Source organism: Neofelis nebulosa, chromosome 7 (assembly GCF_028018385.1).
Source record: "Neofelis nebulosa isolate mNeoNeb1 chromosome 7, mNeoNeb1.pri, whole genome shotgun sequence".
NCBI lineage: Eukaryota > Metazoa > Chordata > Mammalia > Carnivora > Felidae > Neofelis > Neofelis nebulosa.
Genome location: NC_080788.1, coordinates 47,962,892 through 47,975,663, shown reverse-complemented (window position 1 = coordinate 47,975,663; position 12,772 = coordinate 47,962,892). Strand labels below are relative to the sequence as shown.

The following is a 12,772-nucleotide window of genomic DNA, read 5'->3' as shown; positions in this document are numbered from 1 at the left end:
TCATTTGTTGCAGTAAAATGAGGCATATTACCGGTTAAGCCTGGCAGAAGGTATTGGGAGTTATTCATCATTGGTCATTTAACAGTACAAGGACCATGGACTGCATGCAGAATGAGTTCTTACTTTGTGTTTATGCTTTAGATTCTAAATCACTCCCATCCCCATTTTTTAAGTGACTGACTTTTTTTTTTCTTTCAAATATCAGTGTTGGAGTTCTTTAAGGTCAGAAAGTACAAGAAGTACTGAAATCCTGATTTAGAACGTTCATTATCCAGTAAAGCCGAATGTTAGAATTTCTTAAAAGTAACAACAGTTTCTATAGAATAAATATAATTTGTATGTGGTTGGTGATAGAATAAATATAGAGAGGTGAAGTTTAGTGAATTGCTCTGTGATCTAAAAGGCTGTATTATCCTGTTTTTTTAATGTTGTATTGCTCCTTCTCTCCCCACATACCCATTCTTTTTATGAAAGTAAAAGAAGAAAAAGTCCTGTAATTTGCCAGGCTATCTGTCAGTTCAGGAAAAGTATTAATAACAATTCTGTCTGTCATCACTTTAATTTAGGGCAAAGTAGAACTAGACAGTGTGGTGGGTGAGTGGAGAAAATGCCTTTTATTACACAAATGGAGAAGCTGCTTTTGAAAAAACACCATATTATATATTTTGATACTTGATATGTTTTATACTTGATATGTGCCTTTACAGTGATTTTTAAAAGCCCTCATTTGCTAGTCTTGAAAGTCTACTTATATCCTCAAAAACCCATGCCTGCCCAACAGTGTAGTATGGACAGCTTCATACATCAACACTAATTCTCAAAAATAGTAGAACATCACCATATCATTGTTCTCAAAGCTTGTAACCACAAAACTGATTTGTAGATGAATTCACCTTTATAAACAAGATCTTTTAACCCCTTTGGTAGCTCTGTTACTGAACCCCATTACATAAATACTAAGATAAATACTACCATTTACTGAGTCTTGCTTTTTATCAAAAAGTATGAATAGCAAATTTCAAGTGCAGTTTAATTGCTCAAGTCTCTTTAAAAAAATAAATACTGAGCACCTACTTGCATAAGACAATGATAGGCAATGATGGATTCAGTGCAGAATAATGTGAGGTCTCTGCCTTTAAAGAGCTTACAATCAAGGAGAGAAGATATGACACACATACTAAAAATGTTAATGTTTAAAATAACGTGAAGTAAAAGACCAAAGAGAAATACAGGTTATTCTAAGAGTGTGAAGGAGGTGAAGATGAGTGTAAAGAGGGAGATGATGTGTGAGCTGGGCTCCCATGTGGTTTAGAATTCCATCAGGGAGAAATTAAGAAACCCGCATTTTGAAAGGACAAGCTGTGTTCAGAAAATGAAAAAAAATACATATTTTGTTTGGATAATAGGGTACAAAATGTTACAAGTAGGTTATAAGTTAGATATTATTGTGACCAGATTAGGGAAGATCTCAAATGTCATTCTGTTCTATTTAGCGGGCTGCAGGAAGCACTGTGTGGGATTTGACTGTTTAAAACTGGTTGGGAACAATAACTCTGGCAATTATATAAGGGGTGAAAGGAGCAGGGAGTAACTAGATATATAAAGACTTAAATGATCCATTTACAAGTTCTAGTAAAGGTTTAAAGCAGTGTCATGGTGATGAGAAGGACATGTGCCTATCCCAGAGACCTTCTAGAGAATAGTAGGTATTGGCAGTCTGTGGTGGGGAAGGGTGGAGGGGAGAAGTTGGAGAAAGAGAGTGATATTGGTGACCATGAGAATGCCGATGCTGAAGTAGAGGAAACAGAAGAGTAAAGATGGGAAAAGGTAGGAAGCTTGGAGCAGTGATGCAAAGTTTAGCTTGACATAACGAGCTTGAAATGAAAGAATATGTCCAGATGGAGAAGTCCAGCAACCATTGTGAGGATAGAAATGTCAACTTAGTAGTCATTCACAGAGATGTCATAGTTGATACTTTACAGAAGTGATACTACCAGGAGATAAAACACAGGTGAATAGAAAAGAAAACTGAGACTAGAGCTTTTGGGGAAATCTATATTAAGAAACTGGAAGTGTGAAAGAGAGATGGAGCCTATGTATTCTACATCCAGTGATTTAAAAGAAATACTCGAATAGAAACTTCTCACAAGGATAATAACCATTCATTCTTTCAACAAGTATATATTCAACAAGTATATACCAGCACTGTTGGTACTGCAAGCTACTGCAAATCCTGTACAATTCAAATTTTGTCTGAATAAGACAAAGTCCTTGCTCTTCTGGAGCATACATTTTACTGAGGTAAAAATGTAAGAGACAGATAATAAAACAAATAAGCAAGTTTAGACAGTTAAGGATTAATGTAAACACTGTGAGGAAACAACAAAACCAGGAGGGTATGACAGAGAGGCAGTACTGTTTCTCCAATGCTTTCCTGCTGTTAATCTTTACAAGGAAATAAAAAATCAGTGAGTATGTCTAGTTTATAATATAAAGAGGGAGTTTTGCATGAAACTGAAACTTTCCTCACTGCTCATGCACCCACCATCAATGTTGTCAACTCTTCCCTTCCTTACCAATATTATAGTTAAGGCATGTTTCATAAAAGTTAGCATCAGGTGTTCCTAAAAGTTGTAATTACTTGAATCTTGAATGTGAGAAATAGTGATTTATAAAAGTTAAGGGATATGTTGAGATATGTTTTTGTTGAAGTGTGGTGACCTTACCTAATTTACACATATGGTTTAAATTAATGGGGCGCCTGGGTGGCGCAGTCGGTTAAGCGTCCGACTTCAGCCAGGTCACGATCTCACGGTCCGTGAGTTTGAGCCCCGCGTCAGGCTCTGGGCTGATGGCTCGGAGCCTGGAGCCTGTTTCCGATTCTGTGTCTCCCTCTCTCTCTGCCCCTCCCCCATTCATGCTCTGTCTCTCTCTGTCTCAAAAATAAAAAAAAAAAAAAAAAAAAAAATTAAAAAAAATAAAAATAAAAAATAAATTACTTTATGTATGTAGCCCACTAGGAACCAAAATGTGACCTTTAGCTAATTTTCACATGCATATCCTGATTTTTTACAAGGTAACAACCTTAAGACCAATAGTATTGATCTTAATATAACATACTACCCTCCCTGTTACTCAGTCCTTCCATAATGTCCTTTGAAGTCTTCTTGATAGTTTTGCTTTTCCAAAATGGCTTTTTAACTTGAATATACAACTTCTAGATCTGGCTGTTTGGAGAGATTTGGTGATTGAAGGCATTTACAGTTAGAATTTAGTAACATTATACAAATTGGTGTATTTTCTTTGAGGTAGGTATATCCATTTGTAGTCAAAGGAAAATGGTCTCTCTGGCTGCTTACAATTCATTTAATACTTTCTTCTTTTTAAAAATAAAAGCTGTTGTGTTTAATGATTATGACTTGTGGAGTTTTGTTTTACATGAACCTGCCCCAGTTTCTGGCTTTCTCAGCATATTACACTGTGTTTGAAACCAGTGCTGAGACCACCTTGTTTGCCATAATTGGGACCTCATTAAATTCATTACAAGTCTAAGCTGATTCAGAGAAAGAGTATTTCTATTGGATGACTCCTTTCACCCACAAGTAGTTTTCCTTTTTAAATTCATTCACATAAGTTGATTTGCTGCCCTAAGTTAAGTGTTGAGATGTGAAGATGGTTTATTATGCTCATTATAGAGATAGAATTGTCATAGAGAAAACTTCCTAGGGACTCTTAATACTTGGATTAAAGAGACTTTTAAAATATTTAATGGCTAATTAGGTAAACGTGTCACTATTGTCTGTCACTTTTTTTTTTGCAATATGAAATAAATATAAAATATTGCAGCAAAACTTAGCCAAAATACCAAAATTTATGCATCCAGATGTTATCTTATTTGAAGTGGACCTCTTAGGAAGTGAAGTGCATAAATCATTTTGGGAACATTTTCTGAAGGACTTTTAGGGTTTCTTCCACTTTCCTCAAGGGTGACAAAATATCCTTTGAGAGCAAGCTTGATTTTGCACAATACGTTTGTAGCTAAATTTGGCAAAAATGTAGTTGATCATACTGAGAACTATTTTTTTATTTTTTTAATTTTTTTTAAAAATTTTTTTTTTAACGTTTATTTATTTTTGAGACAGAGGGAGACAGAGCATGAACGGGGGAGAGTCAGAGAGAGGGAGACACAGAATCTGAAACAGGCTCTAGGCTCTGAGCTGTCAGCACAGAGCCCGACGCGGGGCTTGAACTCACGGACCGCGAGATCATGACCTGAGCCGAAGTCGGCCGCTTAACCAACTCAGCCACCCAGGCGCCCCTTTAATGTTTATTTTTGAGAGAGACAGACAGAGTGTGAGAAGGGAAGGGGCAGAGAGAGAGGGAGGGAGACATAGAATCCGAAACAGGCTCCAGTTTCTGAGCTGTCAGCACAGAGCCTGATGCAGGACTCAAACTCAAAAACTGCGAGATCATGACCTGAGTCAAAGTCGGATGCTTAACCGTTGAGCCACCCAGGGGCCCCAAACTGAGAGCTTTTTAAATGAGAAATAAAGGGTAACTATTTTTAAAAATATTTTCTTTGGCCTTTAAAACTGTTTTTAAAGACTGTTGTCTTCAAAAGGTAACAGTTTCCTGAGATAATTATTTTTAATGGATATCACTTATTTAGATGATATATTCTAGAAAGGTTATTAGACTTAACTTTAAAGTCACTTCTCTTTTTTGCTCTAACAGAAACAAATAATTTTCAACTATTGATAATAAATGGATATGATTTATTTATTCCTCTCTTATTAGAGTATATATGATCCTTTTTTTAAGGATTCTCTGTGTCCAACATGGAGCTCAAACTCATGACCCCAAGACCAAGAGTCACATGCTCTACTGATTGAGTCAGCCAGGCACCCCCAGAATATATAAGACTTTTTAATCCTAGTTTTAAAACTGTAAACAGCCTTTATGTAATGAAATAGTCCTAAATTGAAGAAATAAATTTTTCATTCTGAGTTTTATGGGTGGCAACTTAGATTATAAAAATAACTCCATGCAAATGGATTTATATTTTTGTTGTCACATATTGATACATGCATATTTTGTTTTCTGGTTAGATTTATTCTCCTGACCATACCAGCAGTAGTTTTCCATCAAACCCATCAACACCAGTGGGATCACCCTCACCTCTCACAGGTAGGCTGCTCTTTTATCTATCGACTTAAAAACATGCATGGAGCTACTTTGAAATATTTGAACTTTGTTTATTTTCCAATAAAATACAGTAAAAGTTCATGATAAAATTATCTGAATTTTGAGAAAACATGTAAACAGCCTTCTTGAGTTCATTTTGGAGAATAATGAAATATTTGCTAACTGTGAATTACTCTTTTCTGATTCTTAATTTGGTATAATTTCTAAGAACAGTTGTTTTAACAGGATAAAAATAAGGCTAGACATTTGGGATGAAAGCAAAATATAGAGGTGGTAAATCAAAATTTTGGGTAAGGTGGCATAGAAAGTATACAAAATAATCTATTTAGAAGTACATGTAACTTCTTTCTTCCTTATTCTCTGCATTTTCCATGTACCACTTGTAGGACTCAGAGATTAATAACTTTCTGCTAGATAGCTTCTCTTTATTTTTAGGTTCACTAAGTTATTAGGTTATTTTATATATATGTGTTTATATATATAAACATATGTGTATATATATATATAAACATATATATATATGTAATTCTTGGGAATAATGTAGTTTTTTTGCTAAGGAAAAGAAGTCTGTGAATGTGGATAAATACTGTTGTTAGTGGAGTTAAAAATAAGTGGTTCAGATTTGCTTTACTCTTTCCTGTTTTTTTTTTTCCATATTTGCTGTGACAGATTCCAGATTCTATCCTACAGTATAAATTTGTTGAGATATAATTGTTACTATTATAAATAGGAATTCTTAAATCTTAGAAATAAATAAAATTATAGGAAAATGCTTAATATATATTAAGCTATAATTTTAAAACTTGTATGATGTTTTTATGAGCAACATTTGAAGGAAAAAAACATGCTGAAGAAGAAATGTATTCTGAGGAAAAGGCATTAGGCCTTTGGGTAAAAATTGCCATATTCTTGCAGCAGTCTACCTCCGAAATGATTCTCTTTTTCTGATCAAGTCATTAATTAAGCCCATGTAGCGTTGTTGTTGTTGTTGTTGTTGTTGTTGTTGTTATTGTTGTTGTTGTTAAACTTCTTTGCATTGCGTAGGGTTTCTGAAAAATCTGGGCTCTGGTATATCAGGGCCCTGGCTATCACCTGTGCTTTGTGTATTAGCTTTGTGACTCTGCTAAGAAGCATTCCAGTGTGGAGATGATGAACTGCTGGCAGCTGCTTTCAGCTCTTAGTGGGTTCTGCCACTTTCTCAGACACCATGGCTTCAGCTGTCTAGTAAAAGTTGAACAGCTGTTCCCTACATAGACAGGACTATGAAAGACCCATTGACTTAGAGTTGTTATTTAACAGAGAGCTGAAATTACAGGAAGAATGATGTAACTTTAACCCTACTCACCCTCCTGGCACAGTTTTACTCAAATTATCAGTGTCATTTTTGCCACAGCCTGTTTTCCTTTCTCATCAGAGGTGAGAATATTGGTCCTTACTATATGTTCCCACCTCCTCTCTTCCTCTATAGGGAAGGGCTATAAACATGCCCTTTGGTTTTTTTTTATTAATACTGGGTGGGAAGTCAGGCAGCAGAGGAGTTCAGTATTTATGAGGGGGCATCACTAAAATGGAAAATCAGAGACTTTGACATCTTTCAAAAAAAAAATGGTCCAGAGTAAAACCTTACATTTCCTTCTCCATCTTTATTTGGTGTTTATTGGGTGATATCCTTTTTTCCCCTTTAATTCAGCTGATTAATGAAAATATATGATCTACTGAAGTGTGTAATGAAGATATTAATAGGCTTCTTTTTCAATTCAGCAGTCATAATCAAAGAAAAATATTTTCTTTCATTTAATGCTTATTATATTCCTACTGAAACAGCACATCAAAGACTGATTTTATGCAAGTGCATTTCTCTCCCATCTCCTGTATCTAGTATCTCCTTCCTGTCACCACACACATAACACACACACTCCAAATTGGCAGAAATATAAAGAGGGAAGGAAAAAGGAAAGCACAACGTGATAAATTATTCATAGTTGAAGGAAAAATGAAAAAGAGGGAGCAAACTAGAGCTTCTACACAATATGTGGAATTTATTTTGTACCTTGAATGGCAGTGGCCTGTTAGCTAGAGTAAAAAATTCACCCGCTGTGTGCTCTCTACACTTGTCCTGTTCTGTATACCTGAGCATCAGTCAGACTGGCATAGGCCTTGTGAGGTTGGATACACAGGTGAAGAGCCACATAGGCAGCTTCTAAGGTAATCATCATTCTTGTTTAAATTCCACTCATTTTCCTTAGGAACTTTTTCAGGCCAAGAACGTATATTTCTACCTAGAGCATGCTTGTGAGGAACTTCTGAGGTGGTGCTATTATATCAGTTGGGATGCTTTAGGCTGAAAGGAAGAGAAACTCTTGTCTTGGCTGGCTTAAATAATAAGGGGATGCTTATCTTCATGACAGGAAGCCCATAGCAGGGCAAATTTCTTGGCCCCAGTATGGCCAAGCTCCTGCTCTACTACTTTTGCAGTTCTTCCTCAGGCTGCTGGCAAGTTCAGCAGTTCAAGGTACCATATGTGGACATAACAGTGTTCACTAGAAGAAAAGAGACCATCTTTTCTTTGTATTTTAAGAATCTTTTTCAGAAGCCTCTTCAACAGATTGGCCCTCATGAGTCTTCAGCCAGCACTGGGCACTAACACACTGGTCATAACAGAAATGGGACCACCATGTGTATCTTAGACATCAGGATTTACCCTGAGAACTCTAAAGTTACTCTTTTCTGGTTCATGCCAAGAAATGATAGATAGCCCACCCCCTTTTGAACAAAATCAGGGCTCTGGCAGCAAGGTAGAAGAGAAGAATGGCTATGTCTATCACAGTCGTCATTTAGCAAAGGACACAAGTATTTAAGAGAATGTGTTTACTGGGGGAACTTGGAGAGCAGACAGACAAAACCATGTTTTTCCTTTCTTTACCTCCTTCTGGAATATAAATAAATAAGGGTTTAATAATTTCAGTTCTCAGTAGCAATCTTCAAAACATTTACAATAGAAATGAAGGAAGAGAAGGAAGAAAGGATTCCTTAGTTTTGCCTAATCAGATATTTATTTACTTTAATCATCTGTCAGTGTGCCTGGTGTTTGATAATCATCTGACTTCAGCAGGTTTTCAGTTGAGCTGAGAAAATAAAAGGTAAACACATGGGGTGCCTGGGTGGTTCAGTTGGTTAAGCATCTGACTCTTGATATCAGCTCAGGTCGTGATCTCACAATTGTGAGATCAAGCCCTGTGTTGGGCTCTGGGCTGGCAGCACGAAGCCTGCTTGGGATTCACTCTCTGCCTGTCTCTCTCTCCCTCTCTTTCCCTTCTTCCTTCTCTCTCTCCCCCTCCCCCTCTTCCTCTCTTTCTCTCTCTCAATAAACAAATAAACATTTTTTTAAAAAAGATAAATACATGAAAATACAACCATCAGAATTCACTCTAAGCTGTAGAACGGTCACGATAAACTTCATGAAGAGAGCAGGACTTTAAGAGGAGGAGAAAGAGTTTTCCTGGGTCTAAAGGGAAGAGTATAACAAAGATCCAGATGCAAAAAAAAAGCACATGACTTCTTCATCCAGAGTCATGGGAATGACTGATTATGAACTCTTCACGTATGGAAGTGTGAAGCACTAAAATGGAAAGGTTGGCTGGAGCCAGATTGTGGAAAGCAAAGCACTGAGTACTACATTGATTATCCAGCCTTTTCCAAGTATGAGGGATCTCATGAAAGTTTCAGTTTAAGGTGAGATTACAAAGGGAAACAACTAACAAAATAAGAAAATGCATGATAAGTGGTCCTAAGAATTTCTTTCAGCCGTATAAAATGTTGGTATCTAGTCTCTAAATTAATTAACCAGTTAATTCTAAGTTCCACTTAGTGAGCAGATCAGAAACACTGGGTGAATTTTGGATTTAGTGATCAAAGAAAGCCTTTCCACATTTTCTAGCCAAAAACTCACTTCTCCTAATTACCTAGCTAGCTTGTTTTCTAGAAACAGTCATTATAATTATATTTTAATAGCTGGTAGGTTTATTACAATCCTTCTTGAATAAGAACTAGGTTTTTAGTGTGATCACTAAAAAGCCCAGGCAATTACAGAAATTGGTAACTGCATAAACATTTGAAACCTTATGCTTATTAATAGAAGGAAGAATAAGCCCCAAGCCTCTTGATAGGTCTACACCAAATACGAGGTGACAGGGAAGGAAGGTGGGAAATACCCTGTTCTCTATTCTCTACAATATTTGTGTAATGTTACAAGCTAGAGATAGAGATGCCAACATCAGCAATAGGATTGATTTCTACTGAACTAATAACTCTATCTAACTATCCAGTCATCTTCTTTATGACTAATAGCATAATGTTTTAAACTACTAACTGGGGTTCAAGGAGCTCTGTCCATGAGATATAACTTGGCATGTCTATAAAGTTCAAACAGATATCCCTGATTTAAGCACATTAGTATTCTGTTTTAACCAAGTATGTCACAGTGGGGCAGCCCAGTCTATAATAAAAACAAAACCGGTTTGAGTATATGTGTATTTTTCCAGTTTAATGGATTACATTTTGGATATAGACCTTAGCATGGTTTCTTCATATCACTATCAATAAAATAATGAATATAGGTGATTTCTTACCTGAGTAACTCAGTGCACATATCTCATTCCTCAACCCTAAACTAGTTGGAGAACCACAAAAATCGCATGTTTTGCCAAGCAGATGCATGTTAACAATTCTGAGGTGTTTAAACATAAAACTTGTATTAATATCTGATGTAGATTAAATAATTTGATGATTAGAGTCCTCTTACAGGCTGATCACCCAAAGAGGAATGGGAAGGTTGGAGGAAAATGTTGGAAAATAAAATATTGTAAACATTAAAAGAAATTACATTAAAAGTAATTTAGGGTCTTTTTCAAAATGGATTAGGAATAACCTTTTATCCACATAAAATTCATAATTCTGCATCAGTGCTTGGAAAGCACTAATGTACTGAAATCAGTGGAAAGGTGTTGGCTGGTTATTTATATGAGTTCTTCATATAGTCAGTTACTGGGTTTCTCTGGTTACTAAATTCTACTTGTTAATTTTAAGTTCGCAAGCTTCTGTTTCAATGCTCAATTTTAGATTGTCCATAATTCATGTAGTTGAATTATGACTGTGTTTGTATGTCCAGCAGGAAACCTTTAATGGTTCCCAGAATAATTTGTAATTTGCCTACAAGTAAAAAAAAAAAATTGTTTGCTGATGAAGTACATAATATATATTTCTTTCTCACAGTTTTACTATTTAAAATTTTCCTATGTAATCACAACAGTATGCATATAATTGTGAAATTTAATCAGGTTAAAACTTTATCCAACTTTTCAACTTATAAAATATATTTGATTGATGGGAATATAATTACTAAGTTATTCAACTGAAGTGGACTATAATAGTTAAGATTTACCATACATTTTCATTGTTTCCTAAATTTGGCAAGTAATCTGCAACAACATGCTTAGTACAAAGAACATAGGTTAAAACTTCATTTAGCAGTAAATCAGACAAATTAAGTAAACCTGCAAGTTCTCCAACTTCATATTTCTCCTATAACTCAGGTTGTCACTGAAGCATTTATTAATAACTAATATTAATAACTAATGGTTTTAATTATTTTCTGTAAATAAATTATTTCCAACTGCACAGGCTGTATTGTCTTAAACACATGAATGAATTAATCCTTTTGTCTTTTTTTTATCGTTTTCTTCCTTTTTATTTTTTTCTACTCTGAACTTGTATGTTTTTTTGCTGTGTGTTAGTGCTACTTTTCTAAAGTTGAAGAATAAATGACATTACAAATTTTCATGGTGATATTTTCCAAATTAAATAATGTGTTTTTGTGTAAATTATGTTGGGAAAATGTTTAACAGATAATCCTAAATGCATTTGCAGTCGTTTGAAATTGGTGCATTTGTGCGTAACTTAATGGCAGAAGTTAATAGGACACTTTAGAAAGTAATTTGGCTTTATGAATTGAGTATCATAAATATATTTATACCTTTTAATTCAGAAATGCTATTTATCCTCAAGACATGTTCCCAAAAAAGAAAATAACAATGTTTACCATTCACAATATAGTAATATTTAGGTACTATTCGTAATAGCCAACTGAAAGAAAACTCCAACAGTGAGGTAATAATGGTGATTAAATAAATTATGATCTAGAAAATCAAGTGAATATTAACGTAGTCATTTAATAACAAAAGCTATGGAAAGTCATGGAGAAGGAACAGAATTTTAAATTACGTATGTTTTAAGTACATTTTCTCAAGATAATCTGCTTGTGGACAAAATCTGAAGAACATTCAAACATAAAAGTAGTTTTTGTTTTTTGAAGTATAATGAACACAGGATGTTACATTCATTTCAGGTGTACAGCATAGTGATTTGACAGCTCTATGCATTGTGCTAAGCTCACCACAAGTGTAGCTACCATCTGTCACTATACTGCACTATTACAGTATCATTGATTATATACCCTATACTGTGCCTTTCATCCCCATGACTTACTCATTCTGTAACTGGAAGCTTGTATCTCCTCTCCTCCTTCCTGCCCCTCTGGCAACTACCAGTTCTCTGTATTTATGGGCCTGTTTCTGGCTTTTTTTGTTGTTGCAAAATAACAAGTAGTTAATAATAACTAATACAAATTTTTGCAAAGTAGTTACTTTGTAAAGTACTGTGCAGTTTTTTTCTTTTATTCTCAAGTCCCTACACAGTTGTATTAGTAATGAGAAAGACTTTAAGACTTTTAAGTAATCTCTACACCCAACATGGGGCTCAGACTCACAACCCTGGGATCAAGAGTCACATGTTCCACTGACTGAGCCAGCCAAGTGCCCTGAAAAAGATTTTTTTTAATGTGTTGGGCTTGTAAGTAGCCAATACTACGCTGAAGGCTAAACAAAAATGTTTGCATAAGTTTATGTACAGCTATAGAATGGCTTTACCCTTTCTTTCAGAACATTGTCAAGATCGGTGAGTTAACCAAGGTGTGTGTGTATGCTTTTGTATTTCGTTTTAACAGGTACCAGTCAGTGGCCCAGACCTGGAGGGCAAGCTCCTTCATCCCCCAGCTATGAAAACTCACTCCACTCCCTGGTAAGAGCCTCTTAGAAATATACGGGTCACTTTTATCTGATAGTGCAGAGTGCATTTTTAGTAAATCCTGAGTAACAATGAAAAAACAGTAGGATAGCATTACACACGAATTCTTTGCTAACAAATGGCCTGATTTAGTTTAACAATATAAGACACATTGGGTGTGCCTTCTGCCATCTGTTCTTTGGGACATCAGGCTTCTTTCTGATCTCAGGACAGCTGGTAGTAAAATAGTGTTATGGGATTTTTGCTTTTTTGATAAATCTAGAGTTTAACTTTTCTATACTTTTATGTTTATATAGAATAAGGAACAAACAAAAAAGTAAAGAGATCAAATAAAAGCAAGAAAACTAGCCAAGCAATGCAACATGGTCACATTTTATTCTTTCTCATGTGACTGTTCTGTATATAGTTAATAATATTTTGACTAAAA

General features: G+C 35.3%; 1 protein-coding gene across 15 annotated transcripts in view; it reads left to right on the top strand.

Moving 5' to 3' along the window:
- The window catches only part of TCF12 (transcription factor 12), a 379,898-nt gene that overhangs the window by 335,189 nt on the left and 31,937 nt on the right, over positions 1-12,772 (top strand). For all 15 annotated transcript variants that reach the window (XM_058737610.1, XM_058737609.1, XM_058737612.1 and 12 more), the window contains 2 exons: positions 5,109-5,187; positions 12,266-12,339. In XM_058737610.1, the coding sequence (XP_058593593.1) occupies positions 5,109-5,187; positions 12,266-12,339 (153 nt within the window). The remainder of the gene's footprint in view (positions 1-5,108; positions 5,188-12,265; positions 12,340-12,772) is intronic.